This window comes from Cardiocondyla obscurior, linkage group LG24 (assembly GCF_019399895.1).
Source record: "Cardiocondyla obscurior isolate alpha-2009 linkage group LG24, Cobs3.1, whole genome shotgun sequence".
Classification (NCBI taxonomy): domain Eukaryota; kingdom Metazoa; phylum Arthropoda; class Insecta; order Hymenoptera; family Formicidae; genus Cardiocondyla; species Cardiocondyla obscurior.
The window spans coordinates 94,838-115,541 of record NC_091887.1 but is presented as its reverse complement, the minus strand read 5'-3'; the positions used below and the strand labels follow the sequence as shown (position 1 = coordinate 115,541).

The following is a 20,704-nucleotide window of genomic DNA, read 5'->3' as shown; positions in this document are numbered from 1 at the left end:
ATGGCCAGCTTTTCTTTCTTCTTCTGCTTTTGCTTTTCTTTCAGCTCTTGCTCAATGCGCTCACTTTACGAGCATTAACCGTATGTACGTTGATAAAAAAAATTTCAATCATTTAATGAATTTAATCAACTAAAAAAAATATAATAAATTTTTCTTGTATAATCATTTAGATTACATTTCCGTCTTACGCATCCATATATCTATATGGTCGAGAAATTCAAAGTAAATGAAATTATAAATCCCAGAGTTTCTCAGAGGCAAAGCTCGAAAAATGCTCGACGAATATCAAGAGTTTAGAAAGTTTACTAAACCAAGTTGATGGATGGCCGGTAGCAAGTCAGGACGCCGAGCATTCTTGACCAGCCCGAGCTGCCTCGTACCACAGTGTGTTACTCTTACGCTATCGATAATAATTACAAGACGAGAGCGAAATTAGCAAAGCTCATAGTTAAATAATATTTTGTGATCGTTGTCAAGAACCAGGCCTGATTTGGGTCCACGTTTAAGATACGATATCGTAGAGTATGCTGAAAAATAAAAGTCCTCTTGCAGATAACCATTCACCAGTAAATGTCCTACAACAGCTTCTGCGGTTTCTCGCGTAAAGTTTGGCACGGGGATGTCAGACATGCGTAACGTCGTAGCACCTTTACCGTACCAAGCGTCTATGAGCTTCAGGGCGGTCAATCGTACTTCGTTTTGCACAGCTTTAGTTATGATGCGATGCAACTGTCTACAATATCGCGATATATCGATTTGTTTCCCAATGTTAGGCTTTCTGCAGCGATCGCACATCTCGGCACAGTTTTTCTCCCAGCTTTCTTCAAAATGCGTCGCTATCAAAGCTCGCCTACAAGATGTTTGATCCAAGCAGTACGTCACAACTTTGTACAAATTTTGCAGGCCGACCTTATCTTGAAATACCATGGTGCTTAATTTAAATACATCCGCTAATCTATACAGCACGAGACATACAGACTTTTTTCCATCCCTTCCGGCTCGGCCGCTTTCCTGATAAAAATTTTCCATCGACTTAGAAATACAATGATGAATCACGAATCGCACATCTGGCTTGTCAATGCCCAATCCAAAAGCGATGGTAGCTACCACCGCTTGATATTTTCCCGACATCCATTTGGAATAGACTTCCGATCGGTAGTTGGCTTCGAGCATCGCGTGGTAGCATCCGACTTTGATACCTTTGCTCCTCAAGTCGGTCGTTAATTGTTCCGCGTCTTTAATCGTCGTCGTGTAAATTATTCCCGACTTGTCACAGAAACGATTTTTTAATAGATTCTCTATCATAGCCAGGCACGTCTCTTTGTCTGCGGGCTTACGACGAACTTCGTAATATAAATTAGGCCGATTGAACGGGGCTCTTAAAACTAAACAGCCACTGATGTCGAGCATCTTCTGCACATCTACAATGATCTTGGCCGGTGCCGTCGCAGTGAGACCTAGAATCGGTACTCCGGGAAACATGGACTTGAGTACTCCCAGAAACTTGTAATCAGGTCTGAAGTCGTGACCCCACTGGCTGCAACAATGTACCTCGTCAATTGCAAAGCGCTCTAAATGTTCCAACTGGTATGCTTTTTGCAGCTTGCTCATAAAACGATTGGACTTTGCCATATATTCTGGCGTTACGTAAATCAATTTAATAGGAGAGTTTTTGTCCACGAGAGCAGTCATAATCATTTTGACGCTCTCCTTATCAGCCTTGGAGTATAACATGCCAGCTTTTACTTCGAGTTTGCGCAATCCATGTAGCTGATCTTCCATCAAGGCTATTAACGGTGAAACAACAATTGTTATACCTTTACTAATCACAGCTGGCAATTGATAACATAAACTTTTCCCACCGCCTGTGGGCATGATCAATATCACGTCCTCCTTGGACATGATCGCATTTATAGTAGGCAGTTGTAATTCCCGTAGCTTCTCTATCCTAAATAAATCCTTTAACGCCTTCCGAAGCTGCACAGACCAAGCAAAATCCTCGCTTGTCCAATTTTTCTTGGACAAAGAGAAACTTTTCTTTAATAAGGCGTCGTCGCGTAATTTCTCTTTGCGTTGCGTCAACAATTGTTTACGATCTTGTAATTTTTGCAGTTCATTTTCGATGTTTCGCAATTCGTAATCAATGGCGGCTATCTCGTCGTTCTCGGTACCTGAAATGTCGTTAGTTTACCGTACGAGAATTTCGTTGACAAAAAGACTTGATCGATTATTAAACCTTATTGCGCAAGTTGCTAAAATGTATTCTTATCTACAATTTTCAGATCGAGCTCAATTGGCAACGTTTTCTGCGTGCTTGCGACAAGGAGATTATATTTTCTCGCAAGGTACAAAAACGAATAATGTAAAATAAAAGTTACAGAATCACTTTTTTTTCTTTTTTTTTTTTTTTTAATAATAAATAACACATTCTAACAAACCACGACTCTCGTCCTCGTTGTCTATCTCGATCACGTCTTCCATGCTGTCAATAGACATTTCCTTTCCCTTGATTATGCCTTATCGTTGAATACCAAAAATCGGAAAGTGATCGTTACTTATAATCGTATGACAATAAATTAATATTAAAAAAATATTTTTACCTTGCGTGTCACCATAACCTTTTGATTACATCTCGTTCTCTATCTCGGCCATTTTCATACTTTAGATTAATTTACGTAGCTGTATTACATACATACATACATACATACAGTAAGTTACAGTAGAATAGAGTATATTTGTTTTATTCCAACTTATTGTATTAGCCATGCACCAGATCAGCAGTGATAGCAGCAGCCGGTGCTGCGACTAAAAACAGACAGATTCTTTCTAACCTAGCCAACCTGTAAGTCCTGTAACCGGTATCCCGGTGGGTAACGCATGCGTGCGAGAGATCTGGAATGGTCCGGGAGGTAATCATCTGTTTCCTTATCACTTCCATAACTTTCATTGTGGCTTCCTTATTATTATTACTTTTTTTTTTTTTCTTCTACATCGTTGATACCGAATGTATGTGCATCGCCAGGCAAGTAAACGAAGTGCAAAGAGCTTCGTGCGCACAAAATAACTAAACCGCCAAGTTTTTTTATTTTTTTATTTTTTTTGTCGTAATGCTACGTCAAATTGCCCTGCGTGCGTGCCCGACGTGGCTCGAGAATAAACTTACGTCTATGTATTTTAGGGGTACGTTTCATACATTTGTTCGTGTAATAACTCGCTCAACGATTTTTCTTTCGTCAAGTAACATTGTTGATTTTTTTTTTTCAATTACTTTGCCTTTATTCTATGTTATATCAATCTGTCGATATATTTATCATTACATTCGCTGTTAAAAAAAAATCGCTTATAACGTTATATAAATTACATTTTTCATTTGTGAAACGTTTCAGCAAAAGGCATTGGTTTCAGCGGTAGATCGCATAGTCTAAGTGCAACAGTGGATCATTTCAACATGAAAGTACAAATATTGCCAGCGCTTCAAGATAATTACATGTACTTGGTACGTACCCATGTTTTTTTAGCCCGGAAATCTATATTTAATTAAGCTTATTCTTTTTTTTTTTTTTTTTTTTTTTGTTAATTTTTTTTCCATTTAATATAGCATGACTTTCATTCTTGAAAAGATTATCGATGAGGCAACGAAAGAAGCAGCAATTGTAGATCCTGTCGATCCGGATGCTGTAATCACAGCTGTTGAGGAAAATAATGTAAAATTGACAAAGGTTTTAACGACTCATCATCATTGGGATCATGCCGGTGGAAATGCCAAATTATCGAAAAGTTTTGCGAATCTTGTGATATATGGAGGGGATGATAGAATAGAAGCTATTAATCATAAAATTACGCACAACGATACTTTCAATATTGGTAATTTATCAGTTAAATGTCTTTCAACACCTTGCCATACGCGTGGGCACATTTGCTATTACATCGCGGGAGGAAGAGAAGGAGAAAGAGAATATCCACCATCCGTGTTTACAGGTAAAGCTAAATTTGTAATAGAATAAAAAAAATATCCGAGTATTAAAAATACAACATATAATAGACGTTTAACTTACTTGAAAGGAGACACGCTCTTTGCTGGAGGCTGTGGGAGATTTTTCGAGGGTACTGCAGATCAAATGTACAAAGCACTCGTTGAAATTTTAGGCTCTTTGCCCGAAGAGACTGTAAGTTACTTGAATTGAATTGCATTGCATTGCATTGGTCATTTCTCAAATGCTTTAAAATTTACAGAACGTGTACTGCGGACACGAATATACAGCCAATAACCTGAAATTTGGTTTACACGTGGAACCTGAAAACGTGGCAATTAAACAAAAAATAGATTTGGTGCATACTCAACGTGATAAGAATCTTCCAACGGTGCCGAGCACCATCAAAGAGGAAAAGCTGACAAATCCATTTATGAGAGTGCACGAGTCTTCCGTTATGAAACACGCGCAACAAAATAATCCCGTTCAGACAATGTCTTATCTACGGCGTGAAAAAGACAACTTTAAAGCTTGACTTTCGACAAAAGTTTACTTTTTTTTTTATACTTATTAAGCTACACATTAGATATTAACATAAATATAAAATACAGGTGATGAGATAAATTAAAACTATATCACGCTTATTCATACATGACGCATTATCGTGTTCTATAACAAAAAAAAAATTGTTTTTACTTCCTGATTTTTTTTTTTTTTGTCATTTATCTATCATTTATACGATCTGTTGAATTTTTATTGTTACTGGAAACAGTTATTTATGATTACTATCACGACTGTCTTTGAAAGAAAATTTGCAAGATACTTAATTTTTCATATCCATCTCATTGACATTAATGCACAAGTGCAAGCAAGCAAACACTTGTGCATTAACAGAGGCGAATCAAGAGTAGACGCACAAGCTTATTACAAATCTTTACAAAACTTTACTTCTAATTATAATCAATTATTATGATATCCCTACAAAATTGCAATAAAAAATAAGATTAATCCATTGTAATGAATGTCAATTACTCCTATCTACAGTTAAATATTACGTCACATTTAAGGGTAGTTGACATGGGGAATCTTCAGTCTTCTTGTTATATATTTGCATCTCTGCGACATATTTCTCTTTAGATCTTTCATACATATCATAATATACCTAAAATAATGTAACATATATTTAATATATTAAAATATAAATAAATAAGCACAAAAATAATATGAAAATAAATGCTATATTTGCAAAAATAATATAATGCTAAATCATACTTTTTTATCTTCCGAGCTGAGAGATTTCCAGGTAGTAGCTAGTTGTCTAGTAAGCTCCTGTTTGCTAGGCTCTGGTTCACCAGCTAAACGTTCCATCACGCGAGGTCTTTGTTCTTGACAAAATTGAAAGAAAGGATTAGCAGGTCTCTTTGGTGCATTTGGATCTGCTTTTGTGCCTTTTCTCTTTGTTCCTTTTTTGGGTTTCTCCTCTTTAGCATTACAAGAGGTACTTTTCCCTCCTTTCTCTGGCTTTGGGGTAATTTCAAACACACTATTCTCCTCGAGTACACCCATCGGGATTTCTCGCCAACGATCTCCATGTCGATCCAGTCGATCAATCAGAAATCTATAATCAATAATATAGACGATTAAAATATAAGGAAAAGTATAGAACCAACATAGCCTACAAAACTAACTTTTTTTCTTTTCTCGTTCGTCGTAGAAGGTTCCTCACTTTCTGGATTCTATAGACCAATCTCTCATTTTCCTATCGTTTAAAGAATACAATGTACGCTTTTCTTTTAGTAGACACAGCCGACACAAGTGTCGTTCTGTTTTCGTTATTCTGTTAATACGAAAAAAAAAACAGAATGACACTTGTGTCGACTGTGTCTACTAAAAGAAAAGGAAAGCAGCCCATATATAGTTTGAAGAAAAAAAAAATTAAAATCGGCAATAATGACTTTATTCCCGAAGTGAGACTTAACCTGTTGTAAAACTTCGCATCTTTCCAACAACAATTGATATTTTCTCTTGTAAATATCAAGTTCTTCCGGCTCCACATCGTATTCGGATTCATCAGACATCGTAATTACGAAACTTGTAAAAAAACGCGCGTGCAAGAGGATAAGATAAGTGAAAAATTGATTTGACTACGATTTAACACGACACTCGATGCTGTCTCGATGATCCAAAATTCACCGAGGAGAGTAAAGTGCACCCTATCTATAGTTACTGCACACAACTAGTGCAGAACGTGCGGTGAGTTCCATTGACATTTTTCACGAAATAAATACTTGCGTAGTTTCTGCTTACGTAGGTCTTTCATAGCAAACTGTAGCAAACTCGTTTAATAAAAGGGCACAGCAAAGTTAATTTCTGCTAGATTTTATTGATATCAAAGGTAAGATACATCATTAAACTGAATAATTATCATATATTATTTCAATTTCGTATTAATTTATATATCTTGCACATTCAGTTTACTTGCAAGTTCGATAAAACATGAATTTTATTATAGAATTTAACTATATCTAATACTTGGATATTAGAAAGATCTATTTTTTTTTTTTCCCCCTTTGTTAGTCATTATGACAATATTGAAGGCACTGATTGCTAGAGGCCAAATGTGCCTTCGAAGATCTTATGCTACAGGTTTCAAGTATATTGAAAGTACACAAGACAATGATACAGGTTAGGTGACTCGATACTTTTATGAACCTGCCGACACTTGGGTTTTTTTCTTTTCTAAATTTTATTTATTTGATTGAACAGAGATTGATATTATATCTATGGCAAAAAAACCTGTTAATACTTTGAACATAGAACTGTTGAGTGAATTGAAAACATCCTTGCTGGAGGCTCAAAACAGTCGTAGTAAAGGCATTATATTGACGTCGTCTTTGTCAACTGTATTCTCAGCAGGACTAGATGTCACAGAAATGTTTACGACTGATAAAATGAAACTTGTTGATTTCTGGAAAATGTTACAAGATACTTGGTTGACTATTTATAGTTCAGCCATACCAATTGCTACTGCTATCAATGTATACAACTTTTCAAATATACACATATTTATATGCAGAATATCTCTGCAATATTTAATGAAATTAATTTAGGGTTCCAGCCCTGCTGGAGGTTGTATGCTGGCAATATCTACAGAATATAGGGTTATGGTTGAAGGTAAATATACTATAGGATTGAATGAAACACAATTGGGTATAATTGCTCCAAAATGGTTCAGAGACATGTATATCTCAGTGTTAGGTTATAGACAAGCTGAATTAGCGCTTTTAAGGTACATAAAATATTAAATAAATACATACATGATGTACTTAATAAATATTATATGTGAGTGACGAGATCTCACTCGTGTAATTGTTATTATTTCAGAGGATTACAATTTAATCCTGAAAAAGCATTACAGCTTGGACTTGTGGATGAGCTCGCTGAAAATAAAACAGACGCGATCAAAAAGTGCAAAAATTACATATTATCTTACGATAGCATACCACGTAAGAATATAATGAATTATATTTTATTTTTTTTTTTACATTTTGTAGACATTAATAATTATGTTACTAACAACATATTATTGGTTAAGGTTTGGCAAGAAGTTTAACCAAGTTAGAATTAAGAAAAGACTTGATACAGTGGATGGAAAATAATAAGGAAGCTGACATTGATACATTTGTGAATTATATATTATCACCAAAAGTACAAGCTGGCCTAAAACTTTATGTTGAACGTTTAAAGCAGAAACGGCAGTAAATATCTCGATAAGAGACTATATATTCCTGCTTTATATTTTTTTTAATCAAGGTTTTATACACACTGTTTCATACAAATGTATTATATTTTATATTAGAATATATATATATATATATATATATATATATATATATATATATATTTTTTTTTTTTTTCTCTCGATACTGCGTTAAATGCAACATCAATTTTATTTTCTGAATTTTGTTCGGTATTATCAGAAAACAATTTCAAACAATTTAATTTTCTAATATACCGTCATCACCAAGATCAATGTTTGCCAAATCTAGCTCTTGTGGCAAACTTAACGAATTAAGTTGTTGTTGCCGTTCAAAGTTAAAGAAATGCGATATTTCCAATATTTGCTGACGATTCCTTTCATTTTCATCTCTGTCGATTAACATTTTTTAATAAAACTTCTCTAAATTGTAAATGAATAAAACTTTATTATCATTAAAATGATAATTACTTACATGATTAATTGATTAATATGATCTTTAAGCCAATTTTCAACTCGGTTTAGCATGCATTTTTCTCGATTGTTAATTACCTGTAAATTAAGTTTATTAATTATCATTGCTTTAACAATTTGCAAACTTAATACTTACTTGTAAGCGTATATTGTGTGAAGCAGCAAAAGTACTGGCTAAAGTATCCTCGTCGTAACACAGATTTTTAAGATGAAATGGTTTGCGCGTCTTGTCCTCAAAACCACTTAGATGTTGCAAAACTAGTTGACTAATAACGTTGTTATATTCAGTCTCTGCGTTTCGTAACAGGGTAAAGTGTCCTTGTGCATTTCTCAGGAATGAATTAACCATATTTGTCATGTTAATTCTAAACTTCTCGTTTATATGCTATTTTTGATAGACGAACAAATTATCCTTTTGAATCCAGTTAATCTTATGCTTATCTTTTATAAAAATTAATGTATATGTATATACCTCTATTTGATCATGCAATATAATTTCTTTAGACATTAATTGATTTTGTGTCTTTGACAATAAATCATGCAACTCATTAAATAATTGCATTGCTTTCGCGGCGACATTTTCAGTTTCTTCCTCTTGTTTTTCTACTAAAGCTTCCATTATAATTTTTATTTTCGCAAATACTTGTAACTTTTTCTCAAGTAGTTCTTCCACGATTCTCATACGGTAAAAAAAAAAAATGTTACATGGTCAAAATATATAGAATTTTAAAAGACTTATTTATTTAATTTTTATAATTGTTTTCTCTTTTACCTTCTAGCTTTGTTTTGCGTATTTTTCTTGTCTTCGTTAACAGCCACTTGAAATGATCTCATGTCCTCTGTTCTCCTATCATTCTCTCGTAAACCTAGTTCACATAATCCGTGGCATATTGCAATAAAGGACTTTTTGTACTCCTCGAATGCATTTTTTGTATCTTCGTTTATTGTCGAGAATATTTTATTTGCTATTTGTATCAATTTATAAATAAAATGTTAATATTTTGCTAATTTTTTACTGTTATCTAAATGCGTATAATTTATGTAATTGTATGCAGAGATAGTAGTAAAATATAAAATATAAATTTACCTTCTTCGGGAGAAAACATTTGTTGAAATAGCTGATCTCCGTCAAGATTTTCTACGTATGCTGCGGTCAACAGCGTAAATTTTTTTTCAAATTTTCGTTGCAACGCCAATTCTGTTTGAATTTTTATTTCGTTTTCTTCGAGACTGCTAATCTCACGGCTACAGAAATAAGCGTTATAATTATTTATTTATTTATGGTGTACAGATCATAAAATTTGAAGAATTTTTTAAAATTAATATATCTACTAATGCCTATCTATGCCGGATTGACGCTCATTTTCGGTTATCATTCGGTATTGATAGTAAATTAACTGAGGCATAAATGCAAACAAATAGTTTAAGTATCCGTCCATCTCTGTGCAAGGATTATCGCACATGTTCAAACTTTTGAGTGATTTGATGTCGCGTAGATATACAACCTGTATAAATAAAATTTAATCATAATTTAGCTTCATATTTAATTATTTAAAACTAGACTTGAGACAATTTGACAGATGTAAGATTAAATTGTCAATGCCAAAAAGAAATGTGTAAGTAAATACGCAATATTAAATCATATGTATGTATGTACGTACGTACGTACGTACATACATGCATACATACATACATACATACATACATACATACATACATACATGCTTCCAATTATCAATCCTATTTCTACCAATATTTAAAATGGTCAGTTTTTTCAAGTCGTTTATGCCCTGCACGACTGAAATCTCATTTCTGTAAAGAAGTAAAATCTCTAGTTGATGTAGATTGTTCAAGTTTTCCATTATTTTAATGCGATTAAATGAAAGATCCAATTCTCTCAGATTGCAAAGCTCATCTAGATTCTCAATTCTCTCGATAATATTGTGAGATAGTGATAGTTTGACCAGGCTTTTTAATACCCAAAGGTGATCAATGTTCAAGATCTCTGCGACCCAACATTTGAAATAAAAATAAAAATTAGTTTAACAAATAAATAATGGTTAATGCGTGTGCAATATAGAATTAATTTGAGATTATAGATAAATTTTAAAAAATAAAAAAAAATAATAATCTGACGATAAATATTTTATATTATTCAAATCAGCTCGTTAGTCTATATGTATATACATTCTTAAATATATATATATATATATATATATACTGTTAGATGTATAATATATGCTGCGTACTGAGAAACTCGATGCGTATCTCTTCTAGTTTATCCATTTCGATTCCGTCTAGAAGAAATAGTCGACCGCCTTCTCTTTTTGGTCCCTGCTCGATTGCCAGAGAAACAAGCATACTCCGTGTTATTATACCGGGTTCTGTGGCTTTGCGCAACACGCTGATTGTATCTGCCCTAGGCATTTTGTTTCAATCTCACAGATTTGATATATATAGAGCTACACGAATTTATATGTTGCTTAAAATTTTTTGATTTTTATAAATTAGTTGATACCAGCAAGTTTAATTAACTCTCTCAGTCATCTCATTATCGACACATGGCATGGCACATGACGTTGATGACGTTAGTTTACGTTGCCTACGCAACGATATACTTGCGTAATATGTTTAATAAAATTAGAATACGAATACGCGCGTATATAATTACTATTGCTTCTTTCTCCTTCTATTATTTTTATTTATGTAAAATTATGCAAATATAATTATACGTACATACATTATATTTCTCAAATTCCTCGTAAATATATTTGTACATTTAATTAATGAGTTTTGTTTAGCAAACTTTATTTAAAAGTTAAATTTTACTGACTTAAATTTCTAACTATCGTTATCTACGTTATCGTTATTATTGTTAAAAATTGGGAAACGTAAATCGGTGTCTTTGAGATTTTCCTCAATCCATTTCTCTGCTTTAGCAGTCAATTCTTCAGTAAATATAGTCTGGTAATCTCCAGTGATACCTTTTCTCACAAAACTTTCATTTTTTATGATTTCACAAGCTTTTAACTCAGAATAATTGACCATTTCATTGTTTCGGAAATTATTAATATTCAGATAGTCAGCTACTTTGTTAATTTCTGCATCAGTATATGTTTTACCCAAAAATTTCGCCACTTTTTTAATTGCTTTCGGTAAGTCCTAGAAAACATTTGATTCAATTTTCTTCAAGACATGAATTGCATAAGAAAAAGAAAAAAATTATTTACGCAGCAAGTTATATTAAAAATTGGATATAAAAAGATTGTTTTATTAAATTATATCGAATGGTTGTATTGAATATATGTTGAAAATAATATCTTGATGCATTAAGAAAAAAAAAAAAAATTTGTTCACACTTACATGCGTTATCTCCTCGTAAAATATAAAGAGGAGATTTTTTGAATGCCTTAGGGCCCAGGCTTCTTTTAAATGAGCCCAATATGGACTCCAAGGTGCTGAAATAACAGAATGTGAAAATAAGCATTAAGAATTTTTATTACGTAAAATAATTGTTTTACTTACTCAAATTATTTTGAAAATAGTCCCAAAAAGTGGAAAAATCACCGATATATCCTTGTGTCTTTATTGCACAATTCAGATGATACCAGGAGGTTCCAACGTCTTTCGGATTGCGAGCAATGTAGACAACCTTTGAGAAAATTATTAAACATCAACAAAGTTCTAAAGAATTATTTTTGTTATATTACTAAATTTTATCTCAAATTACCTTACAACCAACATCTAAAATTCCAGGTAGCATGCTGAAAGGGAAATGACTTTTTATGAATCTAGGCGATGGCATTTTGGCAAGAACTTCATATCCAGGTTTAGCAATTTGAAGGCATAGCTGTTGCTTTGCAGTATCACCTTTGTTTATCGATAAAAATTCACGTGTCAGTTCAGGATGATTAAACAAGCTAAATCTGCAAAGAGTAAAGATACAATTTGATTAAAAAAAAAAAAAAAAAAAAAAAAAGTTTTAATTATATTTTTATTTTTATTTCACCATACTCGAAAAAAGGGAATCTCTCAGCAAGGAAATGTGTTCTTGCTTTTTCGAAATTTAAATCGTTAGCTAATAGCCAAATTAACTCCTGTGTCACAGTAGTTCCTAATAAAATAACATTAATTATTAATAAAATCTTTGCAAAAGAATATTATTTTCTATTTAATTTTAATTAATACACACCTGATCTAGGATAGGATAAAATCCATGTATCATCCGGTCTTATTTCGAAATTATAAAACCCATTACCTTGTTCAATGTACTGGGATGGAAAAAAAAACTTCTTGGGACCAACGAGCACAAAACCAGTTCTCTCGCCTTTAAACAGTTTTAGCATTTCCTTCGTTTTTTCTTCTGGCAGAAGTTCATATTTCGGAGGTTGTCGAGCCATTCTGGTCGGTTAATCAATCTCTCTTGCTAACGTTGATCTAACGATAAATTAATTACGATAATTTACAACTGTGATTAATAATAAAAAACGAAGAGCCTTGATCACTGCCAGCTTTACACACGCACGCAAATCGCTGAATGAGAATGAGACACGTTAAACTTATAGTTGAGATATTTAGGTTACTTGGTCATGACTTTCTTCTTCCTTCCTTTCTGGAAAGTTTCGTATTGTCAATATTGTAATTACATCTCTCTCGAACACTTTCATAAAATTTTAGAAATTAATTTCTTGGCTTCTTCTTAATTGTTATTTATTTCAGTCTTTTTTTTTTATAATTGATATATTTTTATACGCGATGTCATTTATAAATAGTTACGAATAAACTGGAGAATACAACTCTAGGTGGAATGGATCGCGCTGTCGCGTTTGCGTCTTTGAATTGCGTCTAGCTTTGCGCGATTGAGCTCCAAAGAAGATCTCGACCAATGAGGAAAGCTGGGAAGCATGAGAAAAAAAAAAAAAAATGGGTAATCTAGGCGGCACGATGACAATCTGTTCTTCCTTCTCATCGTATCTTTCTCTTTCGTGACAGAAATGTTTGACAGCTACTTGCAGCTATTGCAAAATAGGTGCGTCCTCGTTGACGACACGAGAGTCACGTTTTGATAAATAGGTAATTTATTCAGTTGCCCGATGATAAGAGTTATTGTCACGGTTCTTGAACTAATTAAGATTAGATAAGTATAATATGGAGTTATTGAGATTATTTGTGAACGATTTCTGGGATTTAAAGCAAATTAATTATTAAAATATACGCGAATATCTTAAATAGTAAAATAATAGCCGAGTTGAGATAAAGTTTTTTTTTTTTATCACATTTGCTGAGAAATGATTCTTCGAGTTTTTGGTTGTATTTATTACACAAATATTTGCATGCATTGCAAATGTGTACTAATTGTATGTATTGTTGAATTAATCGCCTTTAAACGTCAGAAAATATTTTACTTGATTTTTCCTTTCCTTTCTTTTTTTCTTTCTTTCTTTTTTATTATTAAATTTTTTCACACTTTGGTTTTTTTTTATCAGAGTGTAAGAAGTTGTTTTTAATCAAGAGTACACTTGTATTGTTGAAGGTTAATTTACTTGGATGCTGAGAAATATAGCCACAATAATGTCATCAAAGGAATTCTCTTTGAAATGGAATAACTTTTCCAGCAACTTGACCTCTGGCTTTCTTTCTCATCTGAGTGAGAATGATCTAGTTGATGTGACACTAGCTGTCGAAGGACAGTTGTTAGCTGTCCATAAGCTAGTTCTTTCTGTGTGCAGTCCTTATTTTAAAAATATATTTAAGGTATAACATATTTAATAACACTCTGTAAATAAAATGACACTTATATAACAGCTTGGCTTGTTTTATAGGAAAATCCTTGTCAGCATCCAGTGATAATATTGAAAGATGTTAAATATACAGAAATAACATCTCTGCTAAAGTTTATGTACCAAGGAGAGGTAAATGTCAAACAGGAAGACTTACCTAATTTCCTTAAATTGGCACAGATGCTGCAAATAAAAGGATTAGTGGGTGGTGAGGAACAAATTATACCATTGTTAAATAATTATACTGATATGCCTGATATGCACAATTCTGAGAATGTAACTGTATTTGACATTCCAAACAAGCAAAACAAGGTAGATATGTCATCTGAATTATGCAACAGTAATAAAGTATTAGATGAATCTGCACATTCTCAGAGGATAGCTAAGAAAAACACTAAAACAAGGAAAAAACATTTGCCTGAATATGATTACAATTCAAGCAAGAAATTAAGAAATGAATCAAATGTTAACAGCAAGGATGACGTCTGTGTCTTAATAGATAACGATGAAAGAAATGCTAATGATTTGAACAGTGAAAAAAATATTAGACATAGTGAGACCACCGAGGCTATTAATTATGTAGATAATGAGAAAATAATTAAATTAACTAATGAACAAAATTTGGAAGGACACTCGTTCCAACAAACAGGTACATTGTACATTTGTTAGATATTAATTTCCAGATGAAATAAATATTTGTCAATAACTTGATCATTGTCCATAAAACAAATCTCAGTAAAAAAAATTGATGAAAATTTGCAGCTGTAGAACCAGTGATCTATAGATTATCTGCCAGAGGTCGGCCGCAACTGGTTCATGGGGGATACGTATACAATTTGACTTCCCGTTCTAAAGTTTACAACAGTTCGCACTACCGTTGCGCGGAGCAACATCGCGGTTGCCGCGGCAAATGTTCGGTGATTGCCGAGAGGTTCATGCCGACAGGGGTACACGAACATAATCATCCCCCGAGTTATCAATCTGAATACGATTACAGGAAAAAGAAAGGGTTAGATACCGATATTGTATAAGAATTGTTTCACGATGCATTTTAAGATGTCTTTTATCCATTTATATACGTCATAGTTTTTATATGTAGATATATTTGTCGATATATAGTAATTGGAACAGACAATACGCTTATAGTTGGAAAAACATTAGTGGCATACTTTTTTTCATCTAATTTATACTGAAATGTAAAAATTTTTTGTGTAACATATGTATATGTACATATATACATGTTACACATATACAGAACGACTGATAATCGATCCTAAATCATTCTAATAGGACATCACATTTGTAAGTGTGAGAAAAAATACGTTTAAATGTATTAATTTTTTTTTTTAATTGTATTTTAATTTTTTTTTAACAGTCGAGTAAAACAAGAATAAATTTTTTTTATACGAAAGTAGATACCTACTGGCTGTTCCAGTTGCAAATTGACAGTGTATGTGTATACGTAAAAGCCAAAACAAAAGCTGTGAATTTAACGGATGTTTGACGTTGAAGTACAAACGTTGGCCTAATTTTAATGGAGATTAAAATTTGTTGCATTATACGATTATACATATAAAAACATTCCACGACCAATGTATAGAGAATAGTTCCCAACGATTAATATAAATAAGCCTATAATTGTTCAGACAATGCCAATTACACGCTAAACATAAGTTTTCATTCCCAAATAAATATGTAATTATAAGGTTCGGCAGATTTAAATGCAACTGTGATGCGTTGAATCAACAACTTCCACAATTTAATAAATAGCAAATGATCTATTTATACCGTTAAATATAATTATGTATATATATTAATATATCTTATAGAATTAATTAATATATATGTATATTAATATAATTTTTATTTCCATCCATCACCGCGCTTTAACGACATTCGTTATTGTTTTTCACAAAAGCACCTGTTCATCATTTATTCACATTTTTATACGCAAGTAATTGATTTAAAAAAATTGAGCATTATTATAATATTATTACAATTATAAAAAATATTTACATTAATATAACAAATTATTTACATTAAAAATAATTATATTGAAATACGTAGGAACGGTATTACCCCTTTGACTTATATAGGAATAAATTTACAAGTATTATAATTATTAAATAAAAAGAATATTCTCAATTCGTTTAAATATATAAAAAGAATTGGCAGTCTGCTAAAATTTGTTCTAAAAGGAAAAGATGAATTTTTGTTGTATTTACTTTTATCTTATATAAATGCTAAACTTATTGCACAACTTCAATGTGTTAAACATCAAGAAAAAAATCTTAACGTTTGTTTTCTTCTTTCATTGTTTTTCATTCTCAAATTTATTACCCATCTCTTGATTAAATAATCATTCAATAAAATTTTTCTCACTGCATAACAATGATAAATTTTTATTGGTATCGTTTTGCCATTTTTCTTTCTAATTTGCGCATCTTCTTATCACTCATCTCTGATTGTTCTTGTGGCTGAGCAAAGAACCATGGGGCCCAAATTTGTTTCCAAAGTATCCAGCTTCCTCTCATTGGTACCTGTAAGATTTCAAAGATATATAACAAAAATTTTACATATATATATAATTTCTTTATAATGTTAAATAAAGAAAATTATAACCATGTTCTTACCAAAAGCCACAATAACCAGAAATAATTTGAAATGAGAGATAGAATTTGCACTCCTGATGTCAATATAATTAAATCTTTAACATGTCTGTAAGTAAAATAATGATTTGATAAAAAATGTCAGACAGTGGTTTATTGTAGTCAATACTTACTCTGCTATGCCACCTTCCATATTGAGATCAACACCTGGATCCAAGAGCTGACCAGATTCTGAATATGTAGAACGAGCCATGTATGACATAAATTGATAACTTCCTATGTATACAATTGCAGAGAATGTTGTCAAACTCTGCAATAACAATGTAATGCATACAGTTAAGAAGGTTTTATGGCTGCAATAGTTCATTTATTCGACACAAGACTTACTATCGTCAGCGTAGTAAATTCAAATAGCACCATTATTACGGCGAAATAAATTCCCATTGTGCCCAAAGCCATATATATGTAAAAGCTAAGTGTAGAGATATTGTCCTCCTTTATTTGCTTGGCACCCTTAGTCTGTGCCTTACCTTTTTTAATCTATACAAAATATCAAATTAAATATTCAGAAAAAAACCATATTTTATTAAATAAAAAATAATTGCTACAACTGATATTCCAACAGAATTATATATATAATTTCGCCAGAACAATTTTAGAGCATTACTTATAAAAATTATAATTAAAAATTAATATATATTGCAAATAAATATAAAAAATATAAATTCGTGAAATTCACCGTCATGTTCTGTTTAGTTCTTGAAAGAAACTGTTTTAACCAGACATGTGACTGTTGAAACTGATAACGAAGAATGACTAAACGACAAGTGGATAACCTGATTAAAGTCCTTGACGTCGCACTACAAATAAACGATTCTAACAGTCCTAACACTTCAAATTTTTTCAACGCACCAAGAGCACTTTCATTATCATTAAAATCTGTTTAACAATTTATATTACCATTAAAAAATATGCAAGATCTTTCTAACCTATCTAGATATAAATATTTGCGGCAACAGTAGCGCCGAAAGCATTAAATAAACGGATATAATCGAAACTACCAAAATCGATGATGACATATATATATCAATATCAATTTTGATAATTCCGAAAATATCCGTCTACCAAATGCTCCCGGCGCTAACGTCGCCGCAAATACATCGAAAAAGGTTAGAAAGATCGATGTATTCGCGACGGTAGCGCCGGGAGCGTTTGGTAGGCGGAATTTTTTAAAACTACCAAAATCGATGGTGACATATATATATCAATATCGATTTTGGTAGTTCCAAAATTATCCGTCTACCAAACGCTCGCTATCGCCGAAATACATCGATCTTTCTAACCTGTATCGATGTATTTTAAAATTAAAATAATTATTTAAATAAAACGTGGGCACTCTACTAGCTTTAATAAAATCGAATTAGAATAAAAAATTTAACTTAGAACATTCAAAATCATAAACTTTATAAGATTTTTATTTTAACTTATAAAACATACATGTCACTTTTTATAAGTAAATTATTAATATTTTCCGTAGACTTACAAGCTTCAAACTTTGTGGAACGAAAGTAGAATGAAGACACTGTAATGGAATGCCAACAAGACTCTTGAGAAAGCAGCAGAAATTCCCCTCACCAAGTACAGATCACAGTAAAAATTCTGCGGCCTTCCAGATACTCCAATCACAAAATAACTGAAATATATATTTTAGAGTTAAAAAACTTATTGAAATGTAATGTGAGCACTCTACTACACATAAATAAACCAAATTTAAATCAAAAATTTATCATAAAAACCTGAAAATAATTCATTTAACAATATTTGAATTTTTAACCTACAACACATACCTGTCACTTTTTATAAGTTTTATAACAAATAAATCCCGACGATGTACAGGCTTGGTACTGTTTGTCAAGCAAGAAAGAGTTTCAAATTATATAAAAAATCCAACAGGATGGCCGAGGAAGCAGCAGAACTTTCTTGACAATGTGTAGAAGCACAGGAAAATTTTTCTGACCCACGCAACTCTCCAGTCACCAGCAAACTAAAATATAAATTCATTCACAGTTAAAACACATATCAAATTGTAATTAAAACATTCTAATACATTAAATAAAACAGAATTAAAGTTAGAAATTGAACTTGAATGCCTGAAAATAATTTATTTCAAAGTCACTTTACTTTTAACCTCAAACACGTACCTGTCACTTTTCAAACTCTTAATAAAAATAGTTCTCGTCGTTGCACAGGCTTGGCACTTTCTGGGCAGCAAAAGGAACTTCAAATTTAATAAAAATCCAACAGGATGGCCGAGGAAGCAGCAGAACTTTCTTGACAATGTGTAGAAGCACAGGAAAATTTTTCTGACCCACGCAACTCTCCAGTCACCAGCAAACTAAAATATAAATTCATTCACAGTTAAAACCCATATCAAATTGTAATTAAAACATTCTAATACACTTAAATAAACCGAATTTTAGTCTGAAATTTAACTCAGAAGCCTGAAAAAAATTTATTTAGATGTAACTTTACTATTAACCTAAAACACATACCTGTCACTTTTCAAACACTTAAAAAAAATAGTTCCCGTCGATGTAGAGCCTTGGAACTTTTTGGGCAGCAACAGGGAGGTTTAAATTTAATGAAAAATCCAACCAGGCACTCGAAGAAAACGCAGAACTATTTTCACAACTTGTTCAAGTGCAGTGAAACTTCTGTGACCCTCGCAAAACACCAATCACCAAGAATCTGAAATAAACAATTATTTACAGTTAACAGAATAATTCAATTGTATTTAGAACACTCTACAACACTTAAATAAACCGAATTTTAGTCTGAAATTTAACTTAGAAGCCTGAACTCACTCTGCAAAGTATTAGTGCTATCTGGAGTACTAAGTAAGTCGAGGATTTTTCTCTTGCACCAAAAATGGTCAGAGGGACTTCTGCGGCTTCCCCGGGTCTCCGGACGATTTCCTTGGTTAGTTTTTGTCGCGAACCTTTCGTCCCCAAAGCGCCAAACCTGTAAATAAAGCAGAAGTATTTTTAAATTAAAACTAAAAATCTCATAAGTGACACATTGAGGTTAAAGTTATATTTTGACAATTTTCTCACTTTTTAATTAACTGAGGCTCTCGAACAATCTAAAATCGGTCCCTCACGATAGAGGAGAGTACTCTAATTAAATTCTAACGCATGACATACCTGAATTCACTCTGCAAAGTGTTAGTGCTATCTGTGGTACTGGGTAAGTCGAGGATTTTTCTCTTGCACCAGGAATGGTCAGAGAGACTTCTGCGGCTTTCCCGGGTCTCCGGACGGTTTCCTTGGTTAGTTTTCGTCGCGAACCTTTCGTCCCCAAAGCGCCAAACCTGTAAATAAAGCAGAAGTATTTTTAAATTGAACCTAAAAATCTTATAAGTGACACTTTGAGGTTAAAGTTATATTTTGACATATTTCTCACTTTTTAATTAACTGAGGCTTTCGGGCAATCTAAAATCGGTCCCTCACGATAGAGGAGGGTACTCTAATTAAATTCTAACGCATGACATACCTGAATTATCTCTGCAAAGTGTTAGTGCTATCTGGAGTACTGGGTAAGTCGAGGAATTTTCTCTTGTACCAGGAATGGTCAAAGGGACTTCTGCAGCTTCCCCGGGTCTCCGGACGGTTTTCTTGGTTAGTTTCCGTCGCGAACCTTTCGTCCCCAAAGCGCCAAACCTGTAAATAAAACAGAAGTATTTTTAAATTAAAACTAAAAATCTCATAAGTGACACATTAAGGTTAAAGTTATATTTTGACTATTTTCTCACTTTTTAATTAATTGAGGCTCTCGAGCAATCTAAAATCGGTCCCTCACGATAGAGGAGAGTACTCTAATTAAATTCTAACGCATGACATACCTGAATTCACTCTGCAAAGTGTTAGTGCTATCTGTAATACTGGGTAAGTCGAGGATTTTTCTCTTGCACCAGGAATGGTCAGAAAGACTTCTGCAACTTTCCCGGGTCTCCGGACGGTTTTCTTGGTTAGTTTCCGTCGCGAACCTTTCGTCCCCAAAGCGCCAAACCTGTAAATAAAGCAGAAGTATTTTTAAATTAAAACTAAATATCTC

General features: G+C 32.7%; 7 protein-coding genes across 15 annotated transcripts; 3 read left to right on the top strand and 4 right to left on the bottom strand.

Moving 5' to 3' along the window:
- Positions 1–432: 432 nt before the first annotated feature.
- Positions 433–2,740, bottom strand: LOC139111633 (ATP-dependent DNA helicase Q1). The gene is made up of 3 exons (XM_070672055.1): positions 2,601–2,740; positions 2,439–2,516; positions 433–2,171 (listed from the first exon to the last, which is right to left on the bottom strand). Exons 2-3 carry the CDS (start codon positions 2,494–2,496, stop codon positions 433–435), a joined length of 1,797 nt encoding a protein of 598 aa, XP_070528156.1. The 5' UTR covers positions 2,497–2,516; positions 2,601–2,740.
- Positions 2,741–2,768: 28 nt separating this feature from the next.
- LOC139111636 (hydroxyacylglutathione hydrolase, mitochondrial-like) lies at positions 2,769–4,621 on the top strand. 5 transcript variants are annotated; one of them, XM_070672061.1, is made up of 5 exons: positions 2,769–2,909; positions 3,387–3,496; positions 3,621–3,978; positions 4,063–4,166; positions 4,234–4,621. In XM_070672061.1, the coding sequence occupies exons 2-5, from the start codon at positions 3,449–3,451 to the stop codon at positions 4,504–4,506; spliced, it is 783 nt and encodes a 260-aa protein (XP_070528162.1). In that variant the 5' UTR covers positions 2,769–2,909; positions 3,387–3,448; the 3' UTR covers positions 4,507–4,621. The 5 variants fall into 5 exon arrangements, with proteins under 5 accessions (XP_070528162.1, XP_070528160.1, XP_070528161.1 ...); XM_070672059.1 differs by lacking the exon at positions 2,769–2,909 and adding an exon at positions 2,978–3,237; XM_070672060.1 differs by lacking the exon at positions 2,769–2,909 and adding an exon at positions 2,979–3,180.
- Positions 4,622–4,892: 271 nt separating this feature from the next.
- LOC139111638 (uncharacterized) lies at positions 4,893–6,184 on the bottom strand. Of its 2 annotated transcripts, XM_070672066.1 has the most exons (4): positions 5,951–6,184; positions 5,660–5,730; positions 5,244–5,589; positions 4,893–5,133 (listed from the first exon to the last, which is right to left on the bottom strand). In XM_070672066.1, the coding sequence occupies exons 1-4, from the start codon at positions 6,047–6,049 to the stop codon at positions 5,023–5,025; spliced, it is 627 nt and encodes a 208-aa protein (XP_070528167.1). In that variant the 5' UTR covers positions 6,050–6,184; the 3' UTR covers positions 4,893–5,022. The 2 variants fall into 2 exon arrangements, with proteins under 2 accessions (XP_070528167.1, XP_070528169.1); XM_070672068.1 differs by lacking the exon at positions 5,660–5,730 and having other exon boundaries at positions 5,951–6,048.
- An 8-nt stretch (positions 6,185–6,192) lies between these two features.
- LOC139111637 (enoyl-CoA delta isomerase 1, mitochondrial) lies at positions 6,193–11,364 on the top strand. Of its 2 annotated transcripts, none has more exons than XM_070672064.1 (6): positions 6,193–6,366; positions 6,549–6,656; positions 6,738–7,009; positions 7,082–7,260; positions 7,356–7,477; positions 7,567–11,364. In XM_070672064.1, exons 2-6 carry the CDS (start codon positions 6,554–6,556, stop codon positions 7,731–7,733), a joined length of 843 nt encoding a protein of 280 aa, XP_070528165.1. In that variant the 5' UTR covers positions 6,193–6,366; positions 6,549–6,553; the 3' UTR covers positions 7,734–11,364. The 2 variants fall into 2 exon arrangements, with proteins under 2 accessions (XP_070528165.1, XP_070528166.1); XM_070672065.1 differs by having other exon boundaries at positions 6,484–6,656.
- Positions 7,970–13,060, bottom strand: LOC139111631 (dynein regulatory complex subunit 3-like). Of its 2 annotated transcripts, XM_070672054.1 has the most exons (13): positions 12,786–13,060; positions 12,395–12,639; positions 12,217–12,316; positions 11,933–12,128; positions 11,728–11,854; positions 11,566–11,660; positions 9,535–9,707; positions 9,290–9,447; positions 8,975–9,167; positions 8,675–8,879; positions 8,339–8,587; positions 8,204–8,280; positions 7,970–8,120 (listed from the first exon to the last, which is right to left on the bottom strand). In XM_070672054.1, the coding sequence occupies exons 2-13, from the start codon at positions 12,600–12,602 to the stop codon at positions 7,970–7,972; spliced, it is 1,932 nt and encodes a 643-aa protein (XP_070528155.1). In that variant the 5' UTR covers positions 12,603–12,639; positions 12,786–13,060. The 2 variants fall into 2 exon arrangements, with proteins under 2 accessions (XP_070528155.1, XP_070528154.1); XM_070672053.1 differs by having other exon boundaries at positions 12,395–13,059.
- Positions 13,061–13,084: 24 nt separating this feature from the next.
- On the top strand, positions 13,085–15,842 carry LOC139111635 (protein abrupt). The gene is made up of 4 exons (XM_070672058.1): positions 13,085–13,275; positions 13,736–13,956; positions 14,025–14,631; positions 14,745–15,842. The coding sequence occupies exons 2-4, from the start codon at positions 13,750–13,752 to the stop codon at positions 15,011–15,013; spliced, it is 1,083 nt and encodes a 360-aa protein (XP_070528159.1). The 5' UTR covers positions 13,085–13,275; positions 13,736–13,749; the 3' UTR covers positions 15,014–15,842.
- On the bottom strand, positions 15,830–18,865 carry LOC139111639 (transmembrane protein 208). Of its 2 annotated transcripts, XM_070672070.1 has the most exons (7): positions 18,793–18,865; positions 18,439–18,635; positions 18,135–18,284; positions 16,979–17,131; positions 16,765–16,901; positions 16,616–16,700; positions 15,830–16,522 (listed from the first exon to the last, which is right to left on the bottom strand). In XM_070672070.1, the coding sequence occupies exons 4-7, from the start codon at positions 17,048–17,050 to the stop codon at positions 16,385–16,387; spliced, it is 432 nt and encodes a 143-aa protein (XP_070528171.1). In that variant the 5' UTR covers positions 17,051–17,131; positions 18,135–18,284; positions 18,439–18,635; positions 18,793–18,865; the 3' UTR covers positions 15,830–16,384. The 2 variants fall into 2 exon arrangements, with proteins under 2 accessions (XP_070528171.1, XP_070528170.1); XM_070672069.1 differs by lacking the exons at positions 18,135–18,284; positions 18,439–18,635; positions 18,793–18,865 and adding an exon at positions 17,331–17,627.
- Between the last annotated feature and the right edge of the window lie 1,839 nt (positions 18,866–20,704).